The 20,212-nt window shown below is 49.5% G+C and overlaps 1 protein-coding gene and 1 long non-coding RNA gene across 3 annotated transcripts in view; one reads left to right on the forward strand and one right to left on the reverse strand.

Annotated features, from left to right (window-relative positions):
* CGN (cingulin) overlaps positions 1–9,319 on the reverse strand; it is a 56,688-nt gene extending 47,369 nt beyond the window's left edge. Inside the window, exons 1-2 of one of the 2 annotated variants that reach the window (XM_079957898.1) lie at positions 9,032–9,319; positions 1,862–3,076 (exon numbers count right to left, since the gene is read on the reverse strand). In XM_079957898.1, the coding sequence (XP_079814024.1) occupies positions 1,862–3,076; positions 9,032–9,304 (1,488 nt within the window). In that variant the 5' untranslated portion in view covers positions 9,305–9,319. Of the gene's footprint in view, positions 1–1,861; positions 3,077–6,983; positions 7,623–9,031 lie in introns of those variants that run through there. The other variant, XM_079957899.1, reaches the window with a different exon arrangement.
* A 6,982-nt stretch (positions 9,320–16,301) lies between these two features.
* Positions 16,302–18,396, forward strand: LOC307205910. The gene is made up of 2 exons (XR_013834183.1): positions 16,302–17,019; positions 18,097–18,396. It is a non-coding gene; the product is annotated as an uncharacterized lncRNA (long non-coding RNA).
* The last annotated feature ends 1,816 nt before the right edge of the window (positions 18,397–20,212 follow it).

The raw sequence follows: 20,212 nt of genomic DNA on the forward strand, positions 1-20,212 counted from the left end.
ACTACTCCAATGCGCTCTACGTGGGGCTACCTTTGAAGGTGACCCGGAAACTGCAATTAATCCAGAATGCAGCAGCTAGACTGGTGACTAGGAGCGGCCGCTGAGACCACATAACACCGGTCCTGAAAGACCTACATTGGCTCCCGGTACATTTCCGAGCACAATTTGAAGTGTTGGTGCACCATATGTTCTCTGTTTAAGAATTGCGAAATAATACGGCCTCGGTCCTGTATACCTGAAGGAGCGTCTCTACCCCCATCGTTCAGCCTGGACACTGAGGTCCAGCTCTGAGGGCCTTCTGGCGGTTCCCTCCCTGTGAGAAGCCAAGTTACAGGGAACCAGGCAGAGGGCCTTCTCTGTAGTGGCACCTGCCCTGTGGAATGCCCTCCCACCAGATGTCAAGGCAATAAACAACTATTTTACTTTTAAAAGACAACTGAAGGCGGCCCTGTTTAGGGAAGTTTTTAATGTCTGATGCTGTATTGTTTTTAATATTCGGTTGGAAGCCGCCCAGAGTGGCTGGGGAAACCCAGCCAGATGAGCGGGGTATAAATAATAAATTATTATTATATTACATATATTTTGTTACAACATTATTAGCCACTCTGGGCGGCTTCCACAGAGACCAAAAATACACTAAAATATGACACATTAAAAACTTCCCTGAACAGGGCTGCCTTAAGATGTCTTCTGAATGTCAGGTAGTTGTTTATTTCCTTGACATCTGATGGGGAGGGAGTTCCACAGGGCGGGCGCCACCACCGAGAAGGCCCTCTGCCTGGTTCCCCGTGACTTCGCTTCTCGCAGGGAGGGAACCACTAGAAGGCCCTTGGCGCTGGACCTCAATGTTTGTTACAACATTATTAGCCATGTGTTGCCTGCTATTGCTTAAAGTTCGTCTGTTTCTGCAACACAGGGGATTTCCGTTGTTACAGGTCTATGCTGATGGGCAGGTGCTTTTAGGGGTCTCTGGTACGAGCCCCTCACAGCGCTACCCAGAGATGGCACTAGGGACTGAACCTTCTGCACGCACGGCAGCTGTTCTGCCACAGAGGTGCATCAAACTGATAACAATCACGGCAACCTTCTCAAAACAAGCGTGCTGAACTGACTGCTTTCCCACCGGTGTAGTGATCAGGTGGGATTGCTATGAGGAATTATAACAAATATAGAGGAAGCCATCTGTGTCAGCAATGACTGGGTTTAAACTATTTTGATATGATTCTTGATCAGTCTACACCCCTGCATCCCTGTTCCATTTTTCTCTCTTCACAAGTCACGTACACACTTAGACAGGCAGGCCTCCTGGGTCCTCAAAAATAATGGGCAGTTTCGTCGATGTAGCTTTCTTATATATTAATCTTAGGATGTTAATCTTAGGGCCAGGAAACAGGTTTCACATTAAGGTGATAATGGTTACTGTCCTCCTGGCCATCCTTCTTATCATGTGTACTGATTGTTTATGACCTCCGGGGTTGCTGTATTTGCTCCTTTGTTGTTTTCATTCATTTACTCCAAAGTATGCATGCCTAACTAGTATTTATAGTTTAACATTGTCCCCACTTGGGGTTTGTTTAAATGCTCAGAGGAAATCTGACTGGTTCTTACGAGCACTGTGTAAAGGACTCTTTTGCGAATAAAATGGCCTGGTGAGGGGTGTGGTGTACGCACTTCCTCCGAGAGCCTTGCTGGTCAAAGCCTCGTGTCTTATTTTTATCAGGGTCTGGTCCTTTCCTTTGGCCTCAGAGCGCAACACACCGGGCCCCCTGGTCTCTGTTTCTAAAGACGCTGGGCCCCGTAGGCTGCCATCAGGAGAAATTGGCACAGACAGCCCCGCAAAAACACAAGGAAAAAGTATCACCTGCAGGTCTGGCTGTGATTTCCTCGCTTGCTTCTCCAAGGCTGGTGCCTCCAGGCTCTTGTTGACCCATTCCCGGGTCAGCTTCGATTTGTCCAGCCCGTTCACTGGCTGCCCAGAGGCCCTGCTGAGGCTCCTGCTTCCCGGGGGCCCGGGATTGGCCACCGAGCCCCCTGCCCCTCCTCCGGAGCCCGCCTGGGGCTCCCCGGCACCCAGCTCCCGGCCGTCGGCCGTGTCATGGTAAGGCACCATCCTGTCGAGGCTCTTGGATCGCTTCCGCTCGTCCAGAGAGAGCCGGTTCCTCCGGGACGGCCGCCCCCGCTGCTGCGCCTTTGCGTCAAACTTGTGGATCAGAGAGTCCACCGAGGACAGGGGCTTTGTGTCGATGTCGCCGGCCGGAGCGGCGGGCTCAGGGGAGTTCGCCACCGCCGGCTTGCGGACGGGTCTCAAGCCGGACAGGCTGCCTGCAGATTCCTCACTGGGGCTGGGCTGCTGGCGACCAGGCAGGTTCATCATGCTAGCACTCCTCACGGCGCCCCCCGGAGGCAGGGGTTGCGGGGTGTCACGGGAACTGGCCCCAGGGGCGCTGGGCTCGGGAGGCTCGTCCAGTTCGGGGTCGAGCAAGGAGCCATGCGACTGAGTCCGCCGCAGCTGCTCCCCCAACGATTTTTTGTGCGGCAGTGTCCGGTAGCCGCCGGCGCGGTGCTGCGGCACGGGACGCCCCTCCAAGCTGCCGGCTTTCGGGGTCCGCCGCGGGCCAAGCTCCTCGTCCGAGGTGCTGTAGCGGGAGCCGTGCCGGGACTGCCTGGCCCCGTACGGGTTCTCTGGCAGGTCGGAATCGGAGCTGAAGGAGCCCGAGGCATCTTTGGAGGAAGATACAGCCCCGGGGGAAGCGGGGAAGGAGTCCTCCCGCTGGGGGCTGCGGGCGGGGGGCCCGTACTTGCTCTCGCCTTTGATCTGCACCCCGAAGGAGTCTCCCCCTTTCTCGCCACTGTTGAGGACCACGAAGGGCTGCCCGTCGATGCCCTGCACCCGCACCGCCACCCCGTAGGAGCCCGGCTTGGAGGGCTTGGGGCGGATCTTCTGAGACTTGCTGGGCTCCTTCAAGTCGTTGATGAAGCGGATCTGGACCCCGTAGTCCATGGGGCCCGGCTTCTCGGCTAGGGTGCCGTTCACGTGGTGGTCCATCCTCTGTAGGTCTGGGGCCTTGAAAGGATCCTGCCAAAGGGGGACAGAGAACACAGGCTCAGAATCGTAGATTATAGAGCTGGAAGGTATCTAGCCTATCCCCTCTGCAGTGCTGGAATAATAATAATAATAATAAATAATAATAAATAAAATAATAATAATATATTTATACCCCACCCTTCCCGGTTCAGAAAACCAGGCTCAGGGCGGCTAACAACAAATTTAAAACACTTAATTGATGCAACAAAAAACAGCATAAAATACTGTATAAAGCGTGAATAACAATAAATTCAGAATTCAAAAATCAATTTAGGGGGAAAATCCATCCAATAAACATTAGAGGAGCACCAGGACTTGTTTTTACCTATCGCAATGGCCTGATCCTGCAGGCTTTTTCTGATGTTCTTGTGCTAGCTAACCCCTGTGAGCCCCTACATCTTAGGCTCAGGATATATAATAATAATAATTTATTATTTGTACCCCGCCCATCTGTCTGGGTTTCCCCAGCCACTCTGGGTGGCTTCCAACAAAGATTAAAAATACATTAAAACATCAGTCATTAAAAACTTCCCTGAACAGGGCTGCCTTCAGATGTCTTCTGAATGTCAGGTAGTTGTTTAACTCTTTGACACACACATATATATGTATATATATGCATGCAAATACGAATATCTACATCCTAAACGCACCGCTCCCCTTCCTTCCAAGGAAGCCGAACCCTGGGAGAGCTCAGATGAGCGGGGTTGAGCCAGTCCACCACCTCTTAGCCTAACCTACCTCACAGGGTTGTCGTGAGGGTGAAATGGGGTTTGGAGGAGAACCACGCGCAGCAGCTTCAGATCACTGGAGCGGCGGTATGTAAATGTAACAGATAAATAAATGAATGAAAAGCAAACAATATAAATGCATCAAACATTTTAATGAGGCGGTGGGGGAGATGTCTCAGGAGGCTGAGCAGTGGGGCCAATCCTGCAAAATCCTAGCTCTGTATATAACCACAACTTCAACTCAACAGGATTTTTCAAATAATATTGCATTATTAATTTCTGTAACCTGCCCTGAGATCGTTTATGGTGAACAGCAGGAAACAAATCGAAAATAATGTAAATTCTTACAACAACCTTCCAAGGTAGGACAGTATTGCCCTCTTATTGTGGATTAGAGGGTGGGTGGGGAGGGAGAGTTAACAGTAGAGGTGAAATTTGAACCCAGAGCGGGTGGGGGGTGAGAGAGAGAAGACTTCCTGGGTTTTGAGATTATTTCCTCAGCCGCCATCCTCCTCCGCTTGATCTCCTGCTCTCAAGATTTTTATGAACCTGCCTTCCTTGCGCTAAGTCTGAACACAACTCCACTGAGCTCAGTACGGCCCACACTGACTGGCAGCAGCTCTCCAGGGGCTTCAGGCTGGCAGGCAGCCTCTCCCAGGAAATGCCATCGGGGACTGAACCTGGAGCCTTGTGTGCAGGGCAGATGCTCTACCCTTGAACCTCAAAATAAAAGACCCTTGTCCTCCTGGTTCTGAGCCAAAGGCTGGATTTAAACAGGCGCAGAGGCAGACAGGATCCCTCTGGACCAGTACTGCCTGCCCAGACTGGCAGCAGCTCTCCATGGTTTCAGGCAGGGGACGGTTTCAGCTCTACCTGGAAATGTCAGAGATTTAACCTGGGACCTTCTTGCTGCTGAGCTACAGCCTTGGCCAGAGATTTAAAACCCTGCATTAATTCAGGGATTAGTTCCACTCTCAGAGACCAGCAGCAAAGCTGCACTTTCACCTCCACACAACACAGCCCGACCGGCAACTCCCTTTTACGATGGTGGAGCGAGAAGGAAAAACAAATAAATATGCAAAGCACTCTTATCAGGTCAAGACAGAGTACAGGTTGCAAGCGTTTCAGGTGGAAAAACACACCCGGCTGCCATCAGAAATCTGCCGCCATGCAGGAATGCAAGGAGACCGAGAGGGTGGGTGAATAACGCCAGCGGAACTTGGGGACCAGGGTGCGAATCCCTGTACAGAGACTACCTGCAAGGACTCAGTCGTCCATGTCTGTAAAATGGGTGGAAAGTGTGGTGGCCAGACCACACACACACCCTGGGAGATTCTGAAATAAAAACGTAAGAAGATCCTGTATAGGATCGGGCTAAATGCCCTTAAGAACCGAGAAATCTGGATAGACTGCTGCTGGATTTGGAGGCTCCATAAGAATATCAGAAGAGCCTGGTTGCTGGATCAGGCCAAAGGGGTTCAGGATAGCATCCTGTTCTTGCAGTGGCCAACCAGATGTTCCAATGAGAGCCCTGCCAGAATGACCTCACCGTCAGGAATGCATAAACAACCCAGGATTTTTATTTACACAGCAGGACCATTCAGAGGGTGTCATCCCAGAGTACCTTTTCGCAAAGACAGCATTGCTCCACCTATCCGGCCAAATAATTGCAGGTTGTTGTCCGATTCGCACTTGGCAGACCTGCCTGTCGTGGGTCCACCCATCTGCCTTGGTGAGCAACGGGCATCTCAAGGGGGCGGGGAGCATCCATGCCTCTAAATCAGCCTAAGTTTCTAGTCCTCAGGAGCATCTGAGCAGCTTGCCTCACACCCAGGAATGCCCTTTGGGGGCAAACCGGGTGTGCCCTGGGAGCGCCTGCGCATGACACATGCTCTGAAGTAGGGAGGTCCATGGTTCAACCTCTGCCACGTCCAGCAGAGTTTGAAATTAGCCAGGCAACAGGGGCATTTCGCACCTGGCCATCGGCCCCTTGCAATCAGGTGGAGGTGCCAGGATGCCACCTGACATCTCCACCAACTTGGATGCCTTTAAAAGAGGATTAGACAAATTCACGGAGGGTAACAAGGCTATGGGAATGCGGGTGGCTCTGTGGTTTAACCCTAGGGCTTGCCGATCAGAAGGTCGGTGGTTCGAATACCTGCGACGGGGTGAGCTCCCATTCCTCGGTCCCTGCTCCTGCCCACCTAGCAGTTCGAAAGCACACCAGTGCAAGTAGATAAATAGGCGGGAAGGTAAACGATGTTTCTGTGCGCTGCTCTGGTTCGCCAGAAGCGGCTTAGTCCTGCTGGCCACATGACCCGGAAGCTGTACGCCAGCTCCCTCGGCCAGTAAAGCGAGATGAGCGCCGCAACCCCAGAGTCATCCGCGACTGGACCTAATGGTCAGGGGTCCCTTTACCTTTACCTAATAAGGCTATTGATGGCTTCTCGCCATGATGGCTGTACTTTGTCTCCAGCAATGCCTCCAAAACTACAGGAGGGGAGAGAGGGCTCTTATGCGCAGTCGTTGTGGCCTCCCCTCGGGGCATTTGGTTGGCCCTGTGAAAGCAGGATGCTGGGCCTCCTTAGGCCTGATCCAGCAGCGTCTTCCTACATTCTAAGCATTCTGAGAGTCAGAGAAACTGTCCAACACAGCTCACAGCTTGAGGAAATCTCTCTCTCTCTGTTTCCCGGAGGAAACTTCCTGTCTCGCACTCTTAGCTCCCCGACCAGCCGGCACGCTCCCTTTTTGCTCAGCCGAACGAAGCCGCTACCTTTAAACCAGAAATGAATTTCAAAGGGTGCTGGAGCCTGCAAGGGAGAGGGGGCTTGCGAGGTTTATCCAGGAAGCCGGGAACAATACAGGCGATTGTTTTCGCGAGAGTCTCACTCAGAAACTGGCTCCTTTCAACTCCATCAGAGCATCGCGCGATCGGGGACCGTCAAGAGCATCAATTAAAAAAAACCAAAACGATAATAAGGCAGTGTCAGCGGGAAATGGACCGGCAGAACCTCGCGAGCAGAGAAGCTGGGGGAGCGGTGGGAAGGGGCACCACTGTGTCCATCACCCGCCACAGGGCTGCCAACGTTGTGTCCATCACCAGCTGCCAGGCTGCCGAGCCGAATGGGAAGGCGGAAAAACAAAAGGGTACTGCTCTCCAACCCACCCACCTTGCTTTCTGCAGCTTGCCAAATTACTGCTGCATACTCACTGCGACTGGAGCAATCCGAAAAGAGGAGGGGGTTAGAAGTGCATCCAGAAAGGGACAGGGGTGTGTGCAGAAGAGAAGAGAAATAAACAAATAAAAAAAAAAGTTTGACGCAGCTAAATAGGCAGCCAGCGTCCTCCGTGGCCGAACGCCGTGGGAACCTGGCCGGCCCGCAGACCCGCTCGCGTCCGGGTGCCGGCGGGACCTGACATTTTGAGCGCAGTGCAATGCGGTGGCAGTTTAGCGGCGCCGGTGGCACGTGGCGGTGTGGCTGGGCTGCATCGTGGCATCGGTTCCACGGCAGGCGGGGAGCAGGGAGAGGGAGAGCCAAACAGCCCCGCTTCCCCCCGCTGGCCAGTTCCTTCCTTGCCGCAGGCTCCGCAGATCAGGCAAGCTTCCCGGCCAGCCGTGGGGAGGAGAGCGGCTGGCTGGCTGGCCGAGGGAGAGCGATGTCCTTGAGCCAACGGTCAACCGGAACACTTATCTCGCCTGCTTTCTCCCCTCCGCTGTCCTGCCTGCTCCTGGACACAGGCTTCCAAAGAGAGCCAGGATAACAAGCACAAAGGGGGTCTTCTTCCTTCTCCAGGCAGGGGCGAAGGGCATCAGAAACAGCCTGGGCAAGAGGGGGGGTGTTCTGGGTGGTGGAAGGCAGGCAAGCGAATGGAGCTGGCTGGTGGCGGGATGCAGAATTTGCAACCTCAGCTGGAAGGTGTGTGTTTGTGTGCATGTGGTTTGATCACAGATGGGGAAAGGAGGAGGAGCAGGAGGGGTTTGAGGGTGGCGGGAGGAAGGAGGAGGCAGTGTGGAAAATGAGATTTGGGGATTCAGGTCTTTGAGAGACAAGATTTGCTGTCCCATGCGGAACAGCCTCTGCTGCAGAGAGAGGTGACGGTTGTCAGACAGGATACGGATGCTGTTTGCGTGCTAAGAGGAGGCATAGTGGTTAAGTGTCAGGCTGGGGCAGACCAGGGTTCAAATCATCTCTCTGGCATGAAGGTCACTGTCAGGGGAGGCCTTGGAGGCCAGTCGCTGTCTCGGGCAGCCTACCTCACAGGGTTGTTGTGGGTATCAATTGAGGAGGGGCAGGACAGGACCGTGCATTCCACCTCCAGCTTGTTGGAGAAAAAGGTGGGCTAAAAATGAAATAAATTAAACTGAATGCAGCGGAACGAGCCAGCTACCTTATTTATTTATTAAGTATTCGCTGCCTTTCGGCCAAAGCGGTTTATACACTTTTAAAGGACTAAAACTGATTATATAACATGTCCCTCAAAATGGGATGTGGGAGGAATTTCGCGTTTAGGGGATAGGGATGGAATGAAAATTAAGGGGTGGGGGAATGTAGGTCTATAAAAATCACGCAAGCTGAGGAGAAGAAAAACAGGAGAGGGTGAATAAAGCTTTTGTCTCTTCGACTAGAATTACAGGCCCCCTTACGCACACAAATAACACACAAAGAAGAATCCTATCTGTGGAACTCCCTGCGGCAAGGTCCACTAGCTTACATTTGAAAAAAACAAAAAGGGGAAAGAGGGATTAATCAAAACCGCAAAAATCTGTCGCTGCCTATTTATGTGAGGGTAAAATGGAACTTCCAGGTCCAGAGGCAGTCTACCCTCAAATATTGGGAGGAAAGAGCAGCGGCGGGATATTCCCATCATGCTCTGCTTACAGGTTGTGTGGGAGGCATCTGATTGGCTACTGCAAAAAGCACAGTGCGCTGGAATAGCTTAAATTCTTATTTTAGACTTGGGGGTGGGAACTCTGTGGACACCTGGGTTCCAGGTCCCATCAGCTGGGATGGCAAGAACACAAGAGGCGGTGGCAGGATCAGGCCAAAGGCCCGTCTAAGTCCCGTATCCTCCTCTCACAGCAGCCAACCAACCAGAGGGAAACCAGTGAGCAGTATTTACGGAGGCAGGGCAGGGGAGCAAACTTCCAAAGCAGCTCTCAGGATCTGAGCCAAAATAATAATAATAAATCCCGCATCTCTTTGGCTCAAGCACACACCTTTCCGATCAGAAGGAACAGCAGCGGCGGGAGCTCTGACACGGAGGAGGCCGTTGCTTTCCTGCAAACGCAGCCGACGTGGACACAGACAGGGCTTGGAACACGGCAAGCAACCCAGGCGGAACGCGGCTGCCAGTTTCCGTCCAACAATCGCTGGGCAGGCGCCAGCTCTGTATCAGCGGAGGGAGGAGGAGGAGCTGAGTCAGGTGCCCGTCCGAGGCTGGCATTCACTCCCTGGGCCCAACAAACGGAGGGGGCAAAGGGGGCTGCCATGAACCTCCACCCTCCCACCCGCCGATGTACCTGGTCAAGTGACCACTGCCGTTTCAGAATCGCTGGGAAAGCGAGAGCCGCAAGAATGCGAAGCCTCTCTGACCCTCCCCGGCTACAGACTTGTGACTTACTTGTTTTTAATGAGAGTCCTTTGGCTTTTTAGGAAACTAGCGATCAGCTTTATGCCCAGGCAGGAGCATTCCCCAGGCTTAACGGCTAACAGATTGAGGTTGAATCCTGACAAGACAGAAGTACTGTTTTTGGGGGAGCAGGGGGAGGGCGGATGTGGGGGCCTCCCTGGTCCTGAATGGGGTAACTGTGCCCCTGAAGGACCAGGTGCGCAGCCTGGGAGTCATTCTGGACTCACAACTGTCCATGGAGGCGCAGGTCAATTCTGTGTCCAGGGCGGCTGTCTACCAGCTCCATCTGGTACGCAGGATGAGACCCTCCCTGCCCGCGGACTGTCTCGCCAGAGTGGTGCATGCTCTAGTTATCTCCCGCTTGGACTACTGCAATGCGCTCTACGTGGGGCTACCTTTGAAGGTGACCCGGAAACTGCAATTAATCCAGAATGTGGCAGCTAGATTGGGGACTGGGAGCGGCCGCCGAGACCACATAACACTGGTCCTGAGAGATCTGCATTGGCTCCCAGTACGTTTCTGAGCACAATTCAAAGTGTTGGTGCTGACCTTTCAAGCCCTAAACGGCCTTGGCCCAGTATACCTGAAGGAGCGTCTCCACCTCCATCGTTCTGCCCGGACACTGAGGTCCAGCTCCGAGGGCCTTCTGGTGGTTCCCTCACTGCAAGAAGCAAAGCTACAGGGAACCAGGCAGAGGGCCTTCTCGGTGGTGGCACCCGCCCTGTGGAACGCCCTCCCTTTAAATGTGAAGGAAATAAGCAGCTATCTTATCTTTAAAAGACATCTGAAGGCAGCCCTGTTTAGGGAAGTTTTTAATATTTAATGCTGTACTGTTTTTAACATTTGATTGGGAGCCGCCCAGAGTGGCTGGGGAAACTCAGCCAGATGGGCGGGGTATAAATAATAAATTATAATTATTATTATAATTATTAACTTGTGATAGACTGAACCTGGGACTTTCTGCATGCAAAGCAGATGTTCCACCACAGGGCTACAGCCCTTCTCAGGCAGGAATAAAGTGAGACTCCAGTCCTCATGGTTACGGACAAAAATGGCTGGTTTAAACAGGGGCACAGAAAGCGGCCTTACAAGCAGTCAGGCCATTGCTCCATCAAGCTCAGCACTGCTTGCTCTGACTGGCAGCGGCCCTCCAGGCTTTGGCAGGTGCTTTTGGAAGCCTCACCTGGGTATCAAACCTGGAGGTCTGCCGCTGAACTGTTGTCCTTCCACTAAACAGACTCAAGATCCTAGTCCTCATGGTTCTGACTTAAACCAGAACATAGAAAGCTGGCTTATCAGACTATCACCGTATCTAGTTCAGTATTGTCCGCACAGACTGGCAGCAGCTCTCCAGGGTTTCGGCCAGGGGACATTCCCAACCCCTCCTGCAGGTGCCAGTGGGGATGCAATCTGCAACTTCCGCATGCAAAGGAGGTGCTCTAGCCACTAGGCAATGACCCTTTCCTAAATCTGCACAAAGCCAGGAGTACATATTCAGGGTTTCCTCCCGCCTAATCGGCACCCGGCAATCCCAAGCACACAGATTTTCAAAAAGAGCATAAGCAAATCCTCCTGCGATTGGGCCCAATCACCCCCTCATCTCGCTTTCTATCTGGTTTGTTTGTTGTTGATTTTGTACAGCAAATTGAAAACCAAGATGGCTAATTGCTAAAGATACTCCATACTTTTTTTGGGGACGACGACTCCTATTTCCAAAATTAGGAGCCCATGTGCCAACGGAGCCTAAGATATTCCTGCTTGGATATTTAAACAGAGAGATCAAGAGGTGGAAACCAATTTGATTACTGCAGCAAAAATAATAAGTTGCAAAAATCACCTCTGATTCCATAGGAGTGCACTTAATCTGGAGCACAGCGAAAATGGTCAAACTTATCGCAGGAGACTCCTGTACAAGCAAAACAACCAACCACATTTATGAAAAAATGGGTGTTGGCTCAGCCAAGTATAATGACATGAGATGTTCTCAGTTTTTTGTAAAGTATTTTTTGTTGGAAATTTAGTCACTGTATTGCAGAAGTACTGCAAACTTTAAAAATATCCGTGATTTTAATTTACAGGTTCACAAACTACAATTTCCATTGAAATACACCCCCCCACACACAATCAAAGCACAGAATAGCAAACATATTAAGGTCTCCAATGCAATACATACAGTGGCCCCTCGGATTAAGTACTTAATTCGTTCCGGAGGTCTGTACTTAACCTGAAACTGTTCTTAACCTGAAGCACCACTTTAGCTAATGGGGCCTCCTGCTGCCGCCGGAGGACGATTTCTGTTCTCATCCTGAAGCAAAGTTCTTAACCTGAAGCACTATTTCTGGGTTAGCAGAGTCTGTAACCTGAAGCGTATGTAACCCGAGGTACCACTGTATTTCAACCTAGTGTTAAGCCCAAACAGAATACAGTGGACATACAACAGCGTCAATCACACAAGCGTGTCACCGTTTTCTATCAGTTTCCCAGCAACGGGAAAAATAATAAAGCAGATCCAAACTTCTCTGGAAGTCCACCTCCCTGAATCGAACAACCATAGAATTCTGGTGCCCAAAGGGACCTCAAAATGCCATCTAGCCCAGCCCCTTGCAAATGCCAGGGATTTCCTGCAAAGACAGCGAAGCCTAGTGAAATCTTTGCACATGCCATGGCAGATATGTGTGCCTGGGGGAGGAAATCGCAGCGCGTCAGCTGCCACCAGAAATTCCCCGGAGCTCAGAGCCTAGGAAACCAGCCCCCCCCCCCCCCCCCGGGAAGAAATATATACAGATGCCTGACCAATCCCATAATCTACAGCTCATTATTTCAATCCTCTCTAGATCATTAGCGCAACAAGATTTGCGGAGGGGAGCATAACCTCTCCAGCAGAGTTCATGTTACGCGGAGTACGGTTCTTCGATGCGATGCAATAGATGGGGAAAAAACACCCCCCATTTTTCTCGAGTGGGGAGGGGAAAATTTGCTGGAGGGGGGGTGGGATGTTGAGTGGGAAAGGCTTAAAAATTCCCTCTTCCCAATGCCACCCTGCAGCCTGAGCGGGACTGCGCTGTTGAAGCATATTGGAAAATCAGTGGTTTTCAATGAATATCTTAAAAACTACACGGACAAGACAAATCTCCTGAGAGATATAGAATGAATCTAGAAAATAGAGGAATATGTAGTAAAATTTGTAGAGAGAAAAAAAGTGGAAACCTAAATAATAAAAATGTGTATAGACCACCAAAATGTAAAATAGCACAATGAGAATATTTGGAAGTCAAATACTTGGGTGTATTCACGTTGGGTATGTATATAGGTAAAGTATGTATTGTATGTACAGTGATTGTATGTACAGTGGTGCCTCTGGTTGCGAACGGGATCTGTTCCAGAACCCCATTCGCAACATGAGCAGAACACAACCCGTGTCTGCACGTGCGCGGGTCGCGATTCACTGCTTCTGCGCATGCGCGTGACATCATTTTGAGCACCTGCGCATTCGCGAGCAGCAAAACCCGGAAGTAACCCTTTCCTGTACTTCCAGGTTGCCGTGGGATGAAACCTGAAAAGATTTAACCTGAAGCAAATCTAACAAGAGGTATGATTGTATTGTATGTAATGTACTGTATTGTCTATTCTTAAGCTTAATAATTTCCCAATAGTGATGGATGGAAGTGAGAGCTGGACCATAAAGAAGGCTGATCGCCAAAGAATGGATGCTTTTGAATTCTGGTGCTGGAGGAGACTCTTGAGAGTCCCATGGACTGCAAGAAGACCCAACCTCTCCATTCTGAAGGAAATCAGCCCTGAGTGCTCCCTGGAAGGACAGATCCTGAAGCTGAGGCTCCAAGACTTTGGCCACCTCATGAGAAGAGAAGACTCTCTGGAAAAGACCCTGATGTTGGGAAAGATGGAGGGCGCAAGGAGAAGGGGACGACAGAGGACGAGATGGTGGGACAGTGTTCTCAAAGCTACCAGCATGAGTTTGACCAAACTGCGGGAGGCAGTGGAAGACAGGAGTGCCTGGCGTGCTCTGGTCCAGGGGGACACGAAGAGGCGGACACGACTAAACGACAACAAACAAGCTTAATAAAATATTACATATTTCTTTTTTAAAAAGGAAAATCAGTTGTAAGGATTTAAGACGAGAGGCCTGAATTCAGCCTACGAAAGAAAAGAGGGAGCAATCATCTTCGCACATCTGTAGATGGAGCAAGCTTGTTTTCCGAGTTGGCAGGAGGGGAACTAACGATTTTAAATGGCAAGAAATGAGATTTTGACTTAAAACCAAGAACCTGAGCTGTTGAGACAGCGGAACGAACTCCCTCAGAGGGTTGTGGACTCTCCTTCCTTAGAGGTTTTTAAGCAGAGGTTGGACGGCCATCTGTAAGGAATGCTTTAGTCGAGATTTCTGGGGTTGGACTAGATGACCCCTGGGGTCCCTTCCATCTCCACAAGTCTATGATTCTACAGAAAGGTCTGTCTAGTCCAGCTCCCCACAGAGGCCATTCGGGAAACCATAAGCAGGGCAGGAAGGCAACGTACAGCCCTCCTCTGGCTCCCTGCAACCTGGTGTTCTGAGATATGCTGCAACTGAGCAAGGAGGCTCTACTGAGCCGTCACTACTAAAAGCCGCTGGGCCCACGGGACACACACACTAAACACAACACAATTATTTCTTATGACAAAGCTAATTGTTACTGTTAGAGATCCTCTAACAGAGGAGAGACTCAGCCAGATGAGTGGGGTATAAATAATAAATTATTATTATATATTATTATCTGATTAATACAGTCGCCCACAGGACCCTAAGATTTGAGCAACCTTTACTAAGGGCTGCGCCTTTATTTTTTTATTTTATTACTGCATTTATATCCCGCCTGTTCCCAACCAAGAGCACATATTGATACAGGAATGTATTAGATAAAATGTAAAGAAATATACAATAAGAAGAGTGCGTTCATTTGTAAAAAAGGAATATACAACGGGATAGACAGGAAGTCTAGTGTGTTGGTATATATATGATTTTGGGGGGGAAATTGTTTTTGTTTTTTCTCTTTGCTCTTTTTTTGTTTCATTTTCTTTCTAGGTATATAAAATTTGTATATAATTTTTGTATACATGTTAGAAATTATATTATAGTAAGTCCTGTAATGGAATACGACAACGTTTACGGATGTAATATAAGGATGTTAACAAATAAATAAAATGCAAATTCAAAAATAAAATAAAATCCCGCCTGTTCTCCCCCTCCCCTCACCTCAAAAGCAATTCAAGGCAGCACACCCTCCGCCATTTAATCTTCACAATAACCCTGCGAGGCAAGTTAGGCTGAGATATAAGCAGCGGCCCAAAGTGATGTTGCCAAGCAGGATTCGAACCTTGGTCTCCTCCTGGGTCCAAGTCCGGCACTCTAATGACTACCGCACACCAGCTCTCTCCACAGGTTCTGCCCTGTGGAACTCCCTGCCACAGGTCCGGCAACCATCATTCCAACCTTCCCCAAACTCTGTTATTCAGACGGGCTTTTGCAGCGTGTGTGTTTTTTCGTTTGCTGGTTTTTAGGCTGGCAGGTGCTTAGAGAGTTCAGGGAGCAACCTGAAACCGCCACACCTCGGGCTTGCATCATCGATCCGTCCTTGCAGGTGCAGCAGGAGGAATGGAATTCCAGAGGCATGAGAGCAGCCCTTCACCTGTTGCGCAAGGACTCGCCGTCCCGGGTAAATAGCAGCGATCGGGACGGCAGGGACGTCCTTGCCATACGGGGAGGAGAAGGGCCTGCAGTCGCTCTCGCTTTTTCCAGGCACAGGATCTGAAGACTGTGGGAAGATTCAGGGCAGAGAGAGGAAAGTACTTCGGCACAGAGCACGTAGTTAAACTGCAGAACTCGCTTCCACAGCAGGCTGAGGTGGCCATTACCCGGCAGAAGAGTTTAGGAAGGAGCAAGGGACCCTCAGACCTCTCTAACTCGACTCAGGCAACAACACAACTGCCCTCCTCAGGCCATGCTCCTCCACAGGTTCCTCAGGTGATTTTACCTGGCTGAGCCTGTCCCTAGAACTAGGAGACCGCCTAGCACAGGGGTAGGCAACCTAAGGCCCAGGGGCCAGATCCGGCCCAGTCGCCTTCTCAATCCAGCCCGCGGACGGTCTGGGAATCAGCGTGTTTTTACATGAGTGGAATGTGTGCTTCTTTTTAAAATGCATCTCTGGGTTATTTGTGGGGCATAGGAATTCGTTCATTTTTTTCTTCTTCAAAATATTGTCCGGCCCCCCGCAAGGTCTGAGGGACGGCGGACCGGCCCACGGCTGAAAAAGGTTGCTGACCCCTGGCCTAGCGCTTGCCCATGATGGAGACAGGGACAAGTTCACATCATACCATTGTCAGGGAAAAAACAATGCTGTCCAGGGTTGTGAAGACTGCGGAGAGAATAATTGGGTGCACTCTTCCCACCTTGGATCAAATCTATGCTTCCAGGTGTCACAAGAAAGCTGCAGAGATAGCGCAGGACAGTGCGCACCCTGGAAATGATCTCTTTCAGCTTCTGCCTTCTGGAAGAAGGTACAGGGTTATAAAGACCAGGACTAGCCGTCTGAGAAACAGTTTCTATCCAAATGCGATTTTGGTTTTAAACGCAGTGTAAGGTAGTCTCTATGGGAGTGTATTGTATTTAATTATGGGGTATCAGAGTTTTTAGGGGGCTAACCAGGTTGGGATAGCTGGGATAGCAGGCTTGTTGGTTTCTGAATGTCTGATGTACATTTTCAATTTCGTTATTCTGTATGGGACAATGACAATAAAGATTATCGTACTTAAAGCACATGTGTATCCTAGAATCTGTAGTTTTCCCCCCTCGCAGTGCTACAGTTTCTAGCTTCCTTCTACAACAACACCACAGCAACCTTGTAATGTTGGCTAAAGGCATTTAATTTCGGTTTTGCCTCTTCACATGATTCTTTGGGGATGGTAGTCACAGGCTTTATATGTGTGTAGGTTATGCATTTGATGTCTGGTGCAGACCTGACCTGGATCCCCAGCGGCTCACTGAACTCAGACATTTTTGGGGGAAATCCCAAACCAAGAGTTAAGAGCCCCACCTACATGGCCACCCAAAATGCAGCCCTTCAGCCTGAAAACAGTTCCCTGCCTTGGTTTAGGAGAATGTGCTGGGCGTGCATTTCAGGTTTTATCATTCCGCAGGCAAGGAAAGCAAAAAAAGAACAAAACCCCGAGCGTCGTTAATCATAAGCTACGCTCCCCAAAGAGAAACAAACAATGCATAGAAATTGCTTCCTGCTTTTTCGGATGCCCCTGAAGCATTTCTCGGAGTGTGCGCCATCAAAGCATTAAAAAATCACTCTTTCCGCACCCCCTGCAAAATATCCCAGCCGACAATTAAGAGCAGTGAGGCTTTCAATGGGGGAAAGGAGGTGAGCTTTGACCCCCGGGAAGAGGGCATTCAAAACCCCAGCTTCCTGGTCTGGGACCAGCTGTCAACATGGCGAAAAACCAGCGGCTACACCTCTTTGAAAGCCATTCAGGTTGGCGGAGGGAGTAGCTTTCTCATCACAACAACCTTGCGAGGTAGGCTGAAGCTATTTAATTTCAAATTTGAGGCTGGGGGAGGTTTCTGGGCGAAAATGGAAGAGTGGGAAATTCTGTAGTTAAGTTTCAGTATTATTAAATTTATTTAAAGCCTCTTTCTGTTAAAAAAAAAAAAAAGACTCAGGGCTCCTTGCAACAGGTGAGGATATGCAAATATTGAAATAAAAAAAGTATAATATAATGTAGCCACCAACAATTCTTTTTAAAAAAAACCACCCACCATTTTGTGGTCACACACTGTTCCAACCTGGAGACACAAACAGCAGCCAAGTTGTGTTTTTTTAACCACATACAGAGGACTTTTTAAAATACTTTCTTCCAACAGAAACCTGAACCTGGTGGGGGACAGGAGCAAAAAACCAGCCTAACAGGTTGGAGTAGGATAAGGGAAAGGGGGTGAAATTAATTTGGGAAGAAAATAAAGTCAGTTTCTTTGCCAAAACACTGGACTGTGGAGCCAGTATAAAAGGGAATTTTTTTCCACCAGGATCTCGAGAACCAATCCTGCGGTTGCGATCCTAGGCTTACCTGGGAGCAAGTCCCTTTGAACTCAGTCGGGTTGCTTCCGAGTAGATAATGGATAGGATTGCATTGTCATGGGGTGAAGAACATTACAAATGTGGCTGTGATTATGGCAGAACTGACGAAATGTGCTATCTGGAAAGGGAGGTGTGTTCTGAATATTTTCCTCAGGTGTACACACACTTACACGATGATGCAGCCAAACTCCATGCAATGCAAGAGGTTTTATATCAAGGAAAGTAGCAGGAAAATCTAGCAACCATGAGCGAACTTTACATTTTATTTTATTTTTAGGGCAGTAATCCCCAACACCTTCCCCAGAGGTGAAATAAGGACAGCATTTTTATTATCAGAGACAGGGATATGCCAGTCCCTGGGTGCCACTGCCTTCCGATCTGTGAAATGGGTATATTTTAAACCAGGGGTGTTTACGGAGGTGGACTTTTGCGACAGGGACAAGGTTTCTCAAATGACGCATCTGTGACAAAGACCAGCAGGTGACCTCAATTCGATCACCTCTCCGTTTCTTGACAGGTGGCTAAACTTTTCAGCTGGCGACACCCTGAAAGTATGACATTCGGACACCGCCCTTAACCAGAAGTACCAGACCCGTCACTCAAGGTTGCAGGCGAACAGTGGAATTATTCAGATTTTCGACAACTCGCAAAGGGCTCAGGTTATCATGGCCTGCCGTGGAAACTGCCACTTGAGAGTTGGAACATTAAAATTTTAAAGGCATCGCATTAGAGAAGGGAGGTGTAGGGTTCAGCTCATGCCAGCGCTCAAGCCCGACACCGAAGAGATTAACAAAATAAACTCACCAAGGTAGATGCATGCAGGGGGTCTTGTCTTTAGCAAGCGATTTTGGAGACGCCCCAGGAGGGATGTAATCTCACATAATGATCAGACATATTCTCTACTATGCTTACAGAAAAAAAATCATAGATGCTACATACAGGGATGCAGGTAGCAGCTGCCTTTTACGGAGTCAGAAAACAGGTCCATCTAGGTCAGTATTGCCTACACGGACTGGCAGCAGCTCTCCAGGGTTTCAGGCAGGAAATCTTTTCCAGCCCTTCGTGGGTATGCCAGGGATTGGACTATCTGCCAATCTATGTGTGCCCGGACACTGAGGTCCAGCGCCGAGAGCCTTCTGGTGGTTCCCTCATTGCAAGAAGCGAAGTTACAGGGAACCAGGCAGAGGGCCTTCTCAGTGGTGGCACCCGCCCTGTGGAGAACAATAACTACCAGACTTTTAGAAGACATCTGAAGGCAGCCCTGTTTAGGGAAGCTTTTAATGTTTAATAGACAATTGGATTTTAATATTCTGTTAGAAGCCGCCCAGAGTGGCTGGGAAAACCCAGCCAGATGGGCGGGGTATAAATAATAAATTATTATTTATTATTATTATTATACGTACACCATAGGCATGAGGCAGAACATACCAAGCTTTCATTTAAGTTATTTAATAATACAGTCATACCTCGGGTTACAGACACTTCAGGTTTTTTTTTTTTTGGTTACGGACCGCCGAAACCCAGAAGTACTGGAATGGGTTACTTCTGGGTTTTGGTGGTCGCACATGCGCTGAAGCGCTAAATCATGCTTTGCACATGCACAGAAGCATCGAATCGCAACTCGCACGTGCGCAGACACGCCGCTGTGGGTTGCGAATGTGCATCCCGCACGGATCGCGTTCACACCCCGAGCGTCCACTGTAATAATATTATTATGATTTATTATTTATAGCCCGCTCATCTGGCTGGGTTTCCCCCGCCACTCTTGTTAAAAGGAGTGTGTGCCGATTGTGCGACTCATACAGGACGCCTAAGGTGGTGGTATAAAGACATTTTGGACTTGCATTCCCCACAGAACAGCCCCATCCCATCTCATCTAGCAAACCAGTGATGTGTCAGGACATTAATATAAAAGATTCCATCAGGATTTTAGGATTCTGGATCCGGAGGGGGCTGTTTCTTTAACGCCACAAGGCCTAGAAACTTGAACTCGCTAGCCACGTTGGTTCGTTTTTATATATTTTTAGAAACCCTTCCTTTCAGCAGGGCAAGAATTGATATCGATCGCCCTTCGTTTGCCCTCTCGGCCGTTGACCTTTGACAGCAGCTCCTGCTGAAGCTGAAATCTCCAGGGGGCTGGCCCTTGTGGATTTATTTTATTCAAAAAAGGGAAAGAAAAAAGGTCATCAGTTTAGCTAGATCTAAGTCCACTCCCCGCCCCCTCTTACTTTATCCAAACAGGATTTGACAATGGGCAAATTCTTTGCAGAAATAGCCAATTAAGCAATGAGGTCTCCCAGATGGATGTGAGAAACCGCAGCTCCCAGCAACTTAAAGGCAGCAGCCCCAGACACTGGGATATTGTTCTCCATTCATGGGGAAAACTAGAATTTCAGCCTTTACTCTAGTTTCAATCAGGTGATGGAAGGGAGAGAGGAGGACATATACCCTGAAGGTGTAAGAGGAAACCTCAAACTGAATACCTGGAGAGAGAGGATGGTGGCCAAAATTCCTACAAGCACATACAAAAATAGGAGAAAAGACGAATTTTGCAGTCACTTTGGAACGAAGGCTGCAATCCTAACCCTACTTACATGGAAGGAAGCCTTGCTGAATTCAGGACGTCTTATGCA

The sequence above is a fragment of the Podarcis cretensis genome, assembly GCF_951804945.1.
Source record: "Podarcis cretensis genome assembly, chromosome: 16".
In the NCBI taxonomy this organism is placed as follows: domain Eukaryota; kingdom Metazoa; phylum Chordata; class Lepidosauria; order Squamata; family Lacertidae; genus Podarcis; species Podarcis cretensis.